The sequence below is a fragment of the Oryzias latipes genome, chromosome 2 (genome assembly GCF_053564925.1).
Source record: "Oryzias latipes strain Hd-rR chromosome 2, Olatipes_Hd-rR_3.1".
Taxonomy (NCBI): Eukaryota; Metazoa; Chordata; class Actinopteri; order Beloniformes; family Adrianichthyidae; genus Oryzias; species Oryzias latipes.
Window position 1 is genome coordinate 36,310,985 of NC_136238.1, and position 13,135 is coordinate 36,324,119.

Consider the following 13,135-nt stretch of genomic DNA (forward strand, 5'->3'; position numbering starts at 1 on the left):
ATTACTTGACCTAACAAAGTACATGCTGCAGTCGCTACTTTGTGTTTATATGTATATATTTATTAAATGTTCACTGAGCACATTAAATGTTAGAATTAAAAAAGTATAACAAAAACATTTTAACCATAATGAAGACATTCAAGAATTAGCTATAATGACTCAAAACAAACAACTCATTTCTATTTGCAGGTACATCTAAAACAATTCATTTTGTGAAAAAGTTGAACATATTTTGTCAGCAGTAAAACTCTTTGTCTAATATCATTACACAAAGATTCAAATGTATTGATCAATTACTTTTTTTGCTTTTTATGTAAAGATGAAAACCTAAAAAGAATTCCTAGAAAAGTACGAATATAATATTATAACAGTAAATTAGTAGAAAATTTCCTTTCCATACATGAAATACTCACTTGTAACTCCCTCTAATGAAGTTACTTCATCAATATGGTATGGAGGCCATTAGATTTTTCCCTCCTGTAAATAAAGTCTTTGACTGTGGTGCAAAGGTTGAGAGGTCGACCTCTTATCAGAAAAGTTTATGATTTACAGTTTACAATAACTCCTTTTTTACACTGTTTGTGAAGAGAAAGTCTTGTGAGTTCTCATGTGTGTCTGAAGACTAGATCTGCAACTAAAACTTGAATCACATTCTTGACAAGAAAAAGGCTTTTCTCCTGTATGAATTCTCATGTGTTTTTTAAGACTTGCTGCATGACGAAAACTTGTATCACATTCTTTACAAGAAAAAGGCTTTTCTCCTGTGTGAGTTCTCATGTGTATTTTAAGACTTGCTGCATGACGAAAACTTGTATCACATTCTTTACAAGAAAAAGGCTTTTCTCCTGTGTGTATTCTCATGTGTGTTTTGAGAATAGACATTTGATTAAAACTCTTACTACATTCTTGACAAGAAAAAGGCATACGTCCTGTGTGAGTTATCATGTGTGTTTTAAGACTAACCGCATGACGAAAACTTGTATCACATTCATTACAAGAAAAAGGCATTTCTCCTGTGTGAATTCTCATGTGTATTTTGAGATTAGATATTTGATTAAAACTCTTACTACATTCTTTACAAGAAAAAGGCCTTTCTCCTGTGTGAGTTCTCATGTGTGTTTGGAGATTAGATAATTGACGAAAACATGCATCACATTCTTTACAAGAAAAAGGCATTTCTCCTGTATGAATTCTCATGTGTGTTTTGAGATGAGATATTTGATTAAATCTTTTCTCACATTCTTTACAAGAAAATCTCTTATCTTTTGCATGGAGTCTTGCGTGAATTCTGAACAGAGATTTGTTGCAAAAGCTTTTATCACATTCTTTACAGATATAACATCTTTCATCGGACCAAGTTTCCATGTAGTCAGACGGGTTAGTAATTATTCTTGAGTTTTTCCCAGACTTGATAGAGGAAAGTCTCTCTTCTTTTGGAGATTGTTTGTATTTCTTACCAAGATTTGTCTTATTGGGATTTTTTCTAACATCAGAGTCACACTGACCTGCTGACATGTGAGAGCCGTCCACACTTTGGACATGACTTCTGTCCCTCCTCTTCCTCTGATCTCTGTTCTGTGGGTCTGTCTCTTCATCTGTAGTTGATGTTGATTCTGTCTCTTCATCTGTAGTTGATGTTGATTCTTCTTGTTGGTTTCCTTCTTCATCCTGACCATCAGTTACATTAAAGTTCTGCTGATTGTTTAGATCTGCTTCACTGTTCTCCTCTTCCTCATAAGTAGGAATCTCCATCAAGGTATCAGTCTCCTGCTTCAGATTAAGCTGATCTTTATTTTGACTGATGTAGAACCCTTTTTGACCCTGATTTATCAATAGAGGTTCTGTTTCTTCTGTTTTTTCTTCTTTAATCATTTTGGGTTCTTGTTTCTCTTGCTCCTCTTTAATCTGTGGAAGCTCTGATTCCTCCTGTTCCTTTTTAATGTGTTGAGGTTCTGGTTCTCCATATTCCTCTTTAAACTGTGGAGGTTCTGGTTCTTCATGTTCCTCTTTAAACTGTGGAGGTTCTGGTTCTCCATGTTCCTCTTTAAACTGTGGAGGTTCTGGTTCTCCATGTTCCTCTTTAAACTGTGGAGGTTCTGGTTCTCCATGTTCCTCTTGAATATGCAGAGGCTCTGATTCCTCCTGTTCCATTCTTAGATTCCTCTGTTGGTTGCACAGATCCTCTTCACTCGCATAACGCTTAAGGAGGACTGCAGGGACAAAAAGACAAAAAAGGAGACCTTTTATACCTTGTATATTGGCAAGAAAGATCTAAATCCTTTTTTTTTTGGAAGTAAAATAATTGAAATGAACAATGTCGTAGTTCTCTTTCACAGTTAGGACAGTTAGAGGTGATGTGAGTCCTTCAGTCTTCAGTAGGTCAAACACATACCGTATTTTTATGACCATAGGACGCACTGCATTATAGGACACGTCATATATTTTGGAGAAAATACAGTTGTGAAAATATGGTAATCAAAGAAACGCAATACATTTTCAGAAAAGGTAACCCACTTATTTTAAACTATGCATTTTAGTAAACACACACCCGACACACTACATACACTCATCTTTTATAATAATAAGGTGGTGACCATTGATCTTCTGTTCCCTACCCCATCTCCTCTGGGGGGGAGTAAGACCCTCAGTAGTGGTGATAGTTGTGTCTCTTAGGCCAGGATTCTAGACTCAATCTTTGCACCGTGTTAAACTGTTGAGTTCAATGTAATGTGGTTGAAAAAGTCAGTCCATCAAACTTTTGTGCTGGTGCACCCGCACAAAGGTTTGGTGCACCGACTTTCTCATCTACATTACATTGAACTCAACAGGTTTACATGGTCACTTTCTTTTTTAATAGTGTAACCAGCAGCTCTGCCTTTGACAGGTGCATGCCTGTTTGATTGGGGATTTGGTCCAGCTGTGTCTGTCCTTATATAAGGAACAGGGAGTGAGTGGATAGACAGTGGCTGCCTGCCTGCATGGTGGCATGTATGGCTGAAGCTCCTCTTGTTGGGAGGATGTAGATCACCTTTTACTCATATTCTGCTCTTTTAACTAGATGCTGTAAGTGGCTGGAGGTGTTGCAGATGTCATGAGCCACTGCATGTTCTGTACCCACCCTCTTAATACATTTTAATGTGTTTTTAGAGCGACGTATTTATTGTAGGGTTGGGAATAGAAGCCCCATGAAGCTTCCCTTGGGGTTCATGTAATTGTACCGGAAAAATGAACCACCCATTCAGGGCTTTGAAACCACACAGAACAGCGGCATCTGGTGGTGGTCTGGATACATATCATATGCTTCATTTAAGCTCCTTGTAACACTTCAATGTGGAAATGATGATGAAAAAACGTAAAACAAAACAATGTTGTTAATGATTATTAAAAAGAACAATGTAAAACAACACAACATGTGACGTTTTCTGTGAGAAGTGCTTGACAGCAAAACACACATCACATGAAGGAAAAAAAAACACAAAGCAAAAAATAAATAAAACAAAATTGTAAGATGCTGGCCTTGAACCCAAGACCTCTGGATGTGACTGTTATATTTGTCTTGCCATTATAAATCTAAGTATTTTTTTATACACGACGTTCATAGTGCATTGTTTTATTAGGAGAAATCGAGTAGAAACGATCTTGAGTCACAGTACGTTTTTTTACCAGGAGTCATGGTAAAGTGCAATGAACTGACGCTGATTCTGATACAGGGGAAACAATAGAACTGGTCGGGAAACGTTCGGGATTCATTTCGTGTTTCTAGAGAATAGTGCGCCCAACTGCAAGTGACATCTGAAGCGTGGTTCGACCAAATGAAGCATTTGATGCTTCATACGTCATCAACCACGTGTTGCGCTAATTGACACAAGCCTAGAAACATTGTGCTGAAACACTCTGTTTCATTACAGTGAAGTGCTCGCTGAAGCGCCGTGTCAAACAGGACATCCCTAATTTATTGTGTGGTTGACTTTGATTTATTTTATTGTTGTATAGGTCTTAGTTGGGCGTCGGTGCGTGCGATGTCAGTGAGGGGGCCCCTGGTGGCAGCGTCTTCCTCACTCCAGTTCCCTCACTGTATTTTTTTTTCCCTTTTAGTGTGTAGTGGAAGTTTTGTTGGCACGTTTTTCTTATTGTGTGTGGGTTTGTTTTATTTGGTTTCAGCACGGAGTGGAGTGAGATGCGCTGCCTCGTACTGGCTTAGTCCCTCCCTTTCCCTCCCCTCCTGCACGGGCGGTCGGCTCCGCCTTCCTGTTTTATTCCTGCATCTCCTTTTATTGTTTTATGTCCAGCTTATCAGAGTAAAGTGGACAAAAAAAGAGAGCGCAACACTTCAGTGAGGCGGAGTCTGAGCTTTTAATGACGGCGTATGAAGATTATACGTCCATCAAAAAGTAATACGGCTGCATGATCAATAGAAAGAGTTTCTGCTTGTAGTAGAAGAACAGACAAAGTAAACGCACGAGTTTCTGATCTTATTTCCATTTTCCCTGTGACTCATATATATAACTTATCCAATTTTGCCAACTTAAACGAATTACTTCTATTGGTAACAAATAATTGAGTTAAATTTATTCAACCTCATTTCACATCTATAAAACTCAGTAATTATGGCCCGCAGCAGCAGTCACTGACTGCAAGGACCATATTGTTTTCGCAGTTGGAACGACGACTTCGCCGCCTTTCAGCGAGAATTTGACCCCCGCCGCATGCTCGAAAAGTCACCAAAACGTGCACACACCTGGGATAAATTGCAAATGAATTTTCCACAAAGTCAACGTCACCCCCCCGAAGACGATGACATCACGGCCAGCGATCCCGTCAAAAAAATGAATGGGCCGAAAATCGCGTATGGGGCCGAACAAAATGGACTTCAAAATACAGCCGCGAAACCAAGACACACGTGTCGGGGATACCCCAAAGATGTTTTGAAATCATTACGGGACGGCCACACGACCTACGGCTTGGCGGCCATTTTGTGGCGAACTCTGAGACTTGGCGATTTTCGTGTTTTCCCACAATATGGGGAAAAGACACTTTTGTTTGAACGATTTTCACGCAATTGCACACACTTGCTGCCAGCTCCAGTCTAAAAACACCCCAGAAGTGTCGTTGACCTTTGACCTTGGGAAAAGGCCGCCATCGGGAATTTTCTCAAAAAAGCACCTTTAGCACCAGATACAAACGAAAACTCGTCGTTGGAATTCTCGTAACTTTTCGGGCACCAACGGCCAGCTACTCTGGACAAAATGTTGGAAATAGAAGTTGTAGATTTTGAACGGCGTGCGCGTGGCGAGCTAGCAACCGTTGCCATCTTGGCTAGCTCGCACATTTTTCATCGGAATGTCGTGAAGAGGTAATATGCGATTCCTTGGCCCGCGCTGAACAAAACGATGCTACTCACGACAAGATCGATAAAGGAATGTGGGCGTGGTAAGCAAAAAACCGTCGCAGAAAAATGTGCCGACTCGGCAAAAACGAAAAAATTCGGAACTTTTTTTTTGAGAATCGACTAACGAAACCAATATACCCTTGTCCGCGATATCCAAAGGACGTTTTGAAATCATTACGGGATGGTGACACGACCTACGGTTTGGCTGCCATTTTGTGCCAAAATCTGCCATATTGCGTTTTTCACGTTTTTACACAATATGGAAAAATGAACTTTTTTTCCGAGCGATTTTCACGAAATTTGACTCAGATGTTGCTAGAGCAAGTCCACAACTACCTCTGGAGTTTCGTCCACCTTTGACCTCGGGAAAGGGCCGCCATCTTGAATTTTCTATAAAAAAACGCCTTTACCCCTGGATTCAATCGTAAACTTGTCGTTGGAATTTTCCGTGATCGTCTCGAAACTTTTTGGGCATCAACGGCAAGCTACTGTGAAAAAAATGTTGCAATTAGAAGTTGTAGATTTTGAACGGCGTCCGCGTGGCGAGCTAGCAAAGTGGCGCACTGTTATAACTCCTATGTTTTTCAAAGGACTGCTGTGAATTTTGAATGCATGCAATAGTGCCTGAAACTGCATACATTGAAAAACACTGGATATAGACATATAAGGAATGTGGGCGTGGTTAGCATAAAACCACTGTTGCTAAGGACAACAAAAAGTTTACTTTTACCGATTTGTCCGAAACTGACGTCAATCTGTTCGTCCTCCCGAGGGGACCAAAACATAAAATGGTTGCTATGGAGATAAAAATCAACAGAAAAGCCGCCATTTTGAAAAAAGTGTTTTTTTTAACTAACTTATGACGTATAGCTCTCACCAATGGAGAAATGTGTTTTTCTGAGTCAGTTGATGATGTTGCTCGCTATGCTAGCACTTTTAGCCACATTAATATAGCTAGCATTGTTAGCATAATTAGCATTTTAGGTAATGTGTTTTTCTGAATCAGTTGATGATGCTGATCGCTATACTAGCACTTTTAGCCACATTAGCATAGCTAGCATAGTTAGCATAATTAGCATTTTAGGTAATGTGTTTTTCTGAGTTAGTTGATGATGCTGATCGCTATGCTAGCAATTTTAGCCAAATTAGCATAGCTAGCATAATAAGCGAAATCAGCCTTTACTAGCTTTTAATTTGTGGGCGGTGAGGGCGGTGAGGGCGCCGGTGGTGCGTAGAGTTGGGCGTAGAAGGCGGGTTGCGTCTGCGGGCCATACAACGCCGCTTGCGGCTTTAATTTTTTTGTACAACGCATATTTACATATTTATCTAACTAAATGTCATATTATTCCAATTCAATTAATCTTTTTCCATCTTAATTAATTATGATTCTTGAACTCTCATATGTCTACGTTTGAGCCGGCAGATATGCTCATTTTTATAACAATTAAAAGGACGGAAAAAAATTACACGGAGTCACAATTTCAATAAAGAATTCTCTGTCATTACAATTATAGGGTTGAATGGTAGGGGTGCTATATAAACTCATCATCCCCTCCTTTACTCTCACTTATGGTGCAGAGACATAAGCAAAGTAGGACAAAATAACTCGCCAAAAAACGGTAAAACAGCTCAAACAGTTAAACAACTAAACACATTTTGTCAAAAACCCACACTTAAACCCAAATCCGTCCAGACAGGCAAAGGGAATGGTATCCCAGAATCCCTTGCGGTGCCGCTCTAACAGCAGCACCAAAGTTACACCTACTTAATTGAATTAATTTGAATGAAAGGAAAATAATTGTCTGAAACTTACATATTATTTTTAAGGTGACCTAAAAAAATGATTTATCTTAACTGAAGCAAATAGTTAAGTTAGATCAAAGTAAAAAAAATTATCTTTCCAACATCCATATGTGGTATTATCACCCTCTCACGGTGGAAAAAGTATTATCTGAGCTTCTTCATCCACTAAATCATCTTCAAATGGACATGCCATGCTGCTTCACATCTCTGAAAACAAACTAAGCTTCAACTAAACCTGCTCCAGACCAGGTTATGTTCAGAGCATGAGTTGCCATGGCAACTTGACCTACCCTGAAACATACCTCCATTTCTGAAACCGAAAGCTGAGGTTATCAACTTCCTTAGCCTCAAACTTACCGTGGGAGCTAGCATAACCTGCTTTCTGGAATACCCCCCTGATGTTCACACATGCATACTTATGCATTCAGGGCTCCAGACTGCGAGCAATTGGTCGCATTTTGCGACCAAAATTTGAGAGTGTGCGACTGAATTTTACATCCATTCGCACATGTGCGACCAGTAAATTTGCCTCCCCCACCCTTCATATTTTTTTATACATTAAACGTGGAAGGGGCACGTCAATGATCAATGAAATAATCAATGAGACGCGAGCGCACACGCACGCAGGCAGACACACACACTCGCGCACATACTCATGAAACGCGAGCACGTACACTCTCGCGTGATTTCTGTGTGTGAGGCGGCCACTGCGTGTGAGAAGAATAGGGAAAGCCACTGTGAGTGGCTAAAATGCGTGTAGGGGGAGGGGCCTAGAGCTGACCAACCAATCACAGTGGGGTATATGACTCTTGGGGGCGTGACAATGACAGGGTTTGAAAGCAGGACACCTGACAGCGCCCTCCCCGGACCACATGAAGGAGTTTCTTACTTTCCTTTCTAGAACGTATCTTTTCACTCGTAATTTTCTACATACATGCAGTCCGTGCTGAACTTTTCTCTGGGCCGCACAGACCCGGAGGAAGGTTTAGGTTTTGGTTACGGTTACGGCGGCGCATCAAACGGGTTACGGCAGCACACCGCTCCCGCGGGAGTCGGGTCAGCTGAGGAGAATAAATGTCCCACACCTACATGCGTGACAGCTAACGGGGCTTGAACTTTAAACACGCTCGAGCAAAAACAACATTAGTTTTAGACTCACTGAAAATACGTGGGGAAAATGCAACGATAGACGTGTTTGAGATGAACCAGCACCTCGCCTGGATCGTTTGGGGGGGGGGGGGGGGGGGGCTGTGAGATGAAAGCGAATCTGCAGCAAGACTGAAGGAGAACAGCAGGAAATCGGAATTGTCCTTAACATTCAATTTAGTTTTAATATTCTTCTCCCCCTTAGTATGATCTGTGTTATTATATATTTTATGATTATTTAAGGTTTTGTGATGTATGTAGCCTTTTTTTAATGAATTGGTATTTTAAATTATTTTGATTAATCCCTCCACTACAAAAACCATCAGGACACATGTCCCATAATGCATTGTTTTGTAGCCTGTAGGGCAGCTTTCAGTCAGTTCAGTTTCCAGCTGTGTCCGGGTAGGTTTGCCCCTTGCTCCCACCCCTTTCTCCTGAAATTTTTGTGATGATTGACAGGTTATGTTGGAGCAAAAACAAAAATATATGTCACACACCAGGTGATCTGCGCAGCGTTGAGTTCACCTGGGTGATCTCAAACACGGTTATTGTGCATCTTGGCTGCACCTATTTGGTGTCACCAAGATAAATTTCCATCAGTTTTCTTAACTATTTGTACTGTCATGACAGCGATGCTTTTGTCAGTTTACCTTCTTGGTGCATCTTCAAAAGTGCAGATTAAAATGTGACACTGAATTTGAAACAGCACATTGTAATTTCTGCATCTATTATTAAAGTATTTATTAGTAATACAGTGGAAATTAGTAGATTTGGTTAGAATTTTGATTTACGGTATGCGCCCCTAAATTTTCTAGTTGTGCCCCTAAAATTTTCAGTTAGGGGCCACTGTGCTCCTAGTGAAAAAAGTTAGTCTGGAGCCCTGCATTCAGACCAACACATGTGAAATACTTCATTAAGGTGAGATCCGCCACCCAGGCCAGGTTCGGCAGGACCGCCACGGGGGCCCCCAAGGCCAGAGAGCCGGGAGGCACCTGGGGACTGAAGGCCTGTTCACACCGGGACGAATTTCGCCGGCGATTTTCGCCGACGTTTAACGCCTCGTGACTAAACAAAGGGCACCAATGAGAGTGTGCACACCGACGCGAAAAAACGCCACGCGCTAAAGCGTCAAAAAAAAAAAACGCCTCGGGTTCGTTTTTTTTTCGACGTGTCGCGTCGAAATCTATTCGACCAATGAGAATGGCGCTTTTGCACACTTTTCTGGAGCTTCTGAAGTTACAGTAAAACACAACTTGGGGGCACTCAAACACAAAACTGCCTTTCTGAGCACACATACCAGCGAAGAAGATAGACGCCAAGTAGCGTCTACGCTGCCGCAAAGAAATAATGACGGACATTCTAAAATATCCCCGAACCAAGCACCAGTTGGAGCAACTGGTGCTTGAAATATTCATGTTTTCTTTGTATTATTCTGACAAGCGCGTACATACTTGCTCTCTTCTTCTGAGTGAAAAACGACTTTAAGAATCGTAAAGTTGCGCAGCGCCACCTTGTGTACAGGAGTATTTCTGTTTACATTAAGCGCCATCTAATGTCAGGGAATGAAATTGCATGTTCGCTCGGCTCATCGTCAGCGAAAATCGCCTGGGTGTGGACACAAAAAACGTGGCGAATAACGCCTGGCGAATAACGCCTGGCGAATATTCGTCCCGGTGTGTACGGGCCTTGAGAGTGCCAGACCCAACCCGACAAAGAGAGCGCCCCTCCCCCCCACGCTGCCCCTTGAATGTTTTCACTCAGTACAAGTTAGTAAATGCTCCTGATGAAATTTGCAGTTCACAAAAAGAGAAAAAGTTAGCGGGAAATGTTTTTCTCATTCACATGCCTCTGTGACAATGCATTGAATGCTGGAATAATGAGGTCAGGTGACCGGTTGTGAGTAAGTTGATGGGCTACAACCAATGTCCACAAACATACAGGAGCATATGTAACGTCATTTAATAATATCAGAATGGGGTATTTTTAATAAATTAACTGCTTTCTTATTGTTTTGTTAATTTCAAGAAACGTTATCATGATTTTCATTTTACCCATTAGTTTCTTATTTTGCAGACTTTCTAGACATTATTTTCATTTTCTTCTGACTTTCGTCATGCGTTTTAGCTTTTTTTGAATTAAAATGTGGTCTGTCACCTTATATGTTCTCTGCTTTCAGTTTTTGGCTCCATGGCTCCAAACAAAGAAGAAGAATGTTTTGCTGATGCCTGGAAATAAAAGGAAATAAAAGTCTGGAATCTCTCTATATTAATAACTTAAAATATCTTTAATGTAAATACGATGTTTGCTTTAAAATGTGTGTTTTTTAAGCTAAATTATCTTTTGTGAAGCTTCGAATTGAATTGGACAATTTTCTTGATTATATTCCTAATTAATTTATATTTGCTAGTAAGGAAATAAAACAGGATTTGATATCAACTTTAGTTTTTGTGGTTATTTTGACTAAATGGTAAATGGCGTATACTCATATAGCGCTTTTCTACCTACAAGGTAGGTACAAGGATCACCCAGTCACACACTGGTGGCGGCTCCGCTGCCAAACACAGGCGTCTGCCTACCACCAGAGGCAAGGTGGGGTTCAGTGTCTTGCCCAAGGACACTTCGACTCATGGGCGTGCAAGGTGGGAATTGAACCTGCAATCTTAGGATCATGGGTCGACTGCCCTACTGCTGCACCACGGAGAACCCAATGTATGTAACTAGCTTTACATTGACACCTCCCTTTCTTGGATTGGACAGTAATGAGAAAGTTCTGACACTAAGGAGTCTCACCTGATTCTGGTCAAAGATTTTATTGATTTGCTCCTTATTTAGGAATAAAATTGGTGATCACGTAAAATGACATCACTTTATCTGAAAGGTCGTTATACCATTGGAAATATTTCTTTAACACCTAACCAGTGACATAAAGATCAGGACAATCCAAAGAATTCAAATGTTTAGTCACGTACCAACTATGTGGAGTTGAAGCTGCGGGTTCCAGCTGCTATCCAGCAGTCTGCGCTGACGACAGAGCTCCTCCTCGTTCTGGACGATGGTTCCTTCAGCAGCAGAAAGTTGTTCTCTGACAGAACCTTCCTGAGGTTCTGAAGACATGGTTCCTGCTCCGATCTTCAGCTCCAACTCCCACAAACACCGCCGTCCTCTTCACTGCAGCTCCGATCGATCATCTGCTAGTCTCCAATCCCAGAAAAAGGTCCAAACAGAAACTTTTCTCCTGTTTGGAGATTTTCCTGAAAGTTCCTGTGATCCTGCAGGAGTCAGTTCTGCTCAGCCTGCAGAGCAAACAGAAAAGACTCTGGAAGCTTCCACATGTGAAACTTCAAGACAAAGAATCCAAACAACAACATCTGATTGGTTGACTTTTGGAGGGAAAGCTGCAACAGTCTTCTGTGATTGGTTCAGCCGTCCCTGCCCCCACTAGTCCACTGCACAGGGGGCAACATTCCAGGGGGGGTTGGTAATCTCCTCCTTCTATTGTTTCTGCCCCACTGGCTCTTTCAAAATAAAGGCTTGTTGTAGCAGAAACCTGAATGGAACATCAGAATGGACTCAAACTGCTGCTGGTTTCAAAGCCTCGTTCTCAACTTCCAGCTGAACTCTTCATGAGTTTGAGCGTCTGTGACAAACTCTACAGTTGAACAACAGCAGTGAAAATCTCCATGGATGTCAACTGGGAGAGAATCAACGTGAGATTTCCAAGAGTTTCTGCAGGAACTCATCACAAAGTCAGGAGCTGCAAGGCCTGATGGGAGATCTGGGATCCTATTTTGACATGAAGGAAACTCCTTCAAACAGGAAAGATTTCATCTGACACGATCACTTTGATGATAACATGAAGATGGATCCCAGTGATTCAGCTGAAAAACATCCCATAATACAGTTCTACATGGTTCTAGAGAGGTGTGGAGATTTCCTGTTTCTTTTTCCTGTTTCTCCAGAAACTAGAAGTCAAACCTGAAAGCAGAAGCTGCAAACTGAGTCTGTGAGGCAGATTTTCCAGCAGCACATCCTCCTCATCTGCTGCTGAGATGGAATGATGAAGATCAGCTGAGGAACAGCAGGTTTCCTCTCACATGTTCCTGCTGCAGAAAACACTGTTTCATATCAACTCATCCACATCATGAAGGATCAACATGTTTGACTGAATTTACAGGAAAAGAAAAGACGTCAAAGAAATCTGTCCATACGGGAAAGACTGAATGAATCCAAGTTTTTAGCAGATAGATGGAACTTTGTTTGATTTTCTAGCTCTGCTTTTCTCCAAAGATGAAGAACATCAAGAAATAACCAATAAATGCTGATCTGGAACATTCTGTCTGGGAGTCTGACTGACACTTTGACACTTTCTACATTCTGCTTTGATCCGGGTTTGAACCTGCTTTACTGCCACCACAACACATCCAATCCCAGCCCAGAACCTGAAGCTGGTTCTGAACATGAAGCCGGTCTTCAGGGACAGCAGGACTGATGAGTTAGTGATCTTCTCAGATGGACTTCAGACCCCTTAGAGCTGAAACTCTCACTTTTCTCTAGGAATCAGCTTCTTGTTGACGACACACTGCTGCAGTCAGGGGAACACACAAGAAACACACACACAAAGACACACAAAGGGGGAGGAGCTTAGCTCAGGCATTGAAGTCATGGTTGAACTCTTCTGGGACTGATTTTAGACACAGAAAGCGCTCGTGTTGTAATCAATAAGATGATTGGTCAGCTTTAGCATCAATGGAAACATCACATGGTCTTTCATTAAAGTCCATTTAGATCATAGTTACA

The 13,135-nt window shown here is 41.3% G+C and overlaps 2 protein-coding genes and 1 long non-coding RNA gene across 3 annotated transcripts in view; 1 reads left to right on the plus strand and 2 right to left on the minus strand.

Moving 5' to 3' along the window:
* The window catches only part of LOC144987947 (uncharacterized), a 199,156-nt gene extending 188,382 nt beyond the window's left edge, over positions 1–10,774 (plus strand). The window contains exon 3 of the mRNA XM_078937791.1: positions 10,515–10,774. Within this exon, the coding sequence (XP_078793917.1) occupies positions 10,515–10,573 (59 nt within the window). The 3' untranslated portion in view covers positions 10,574–10,774. The remainder of the gene's footprint in view (positions 1–10,514) is intronic.
* The window catches only part of LOC144986863 (uncharacterized), a 307,472-nt gene that overhangs the window by 86,048 nt on the left and 208,289 nt on the right, over positions 1–13,135 (minus strand). The gene's annotated exons all lie outside the window — the stretch shown is intronic.
* LOC144988363 (uncharacterized) lies at positions 39–13,010 on the minus strand. The gene is made up of 2 exons (XR_013652250.1): positions 11,308–13,010; positions 39–2,210 (listed from the first exon to the last, which is right to left on the minus strand). It is a non-coding gene; the product is annotated as an uncharacterized LOC144988363 (long non-coding RNA).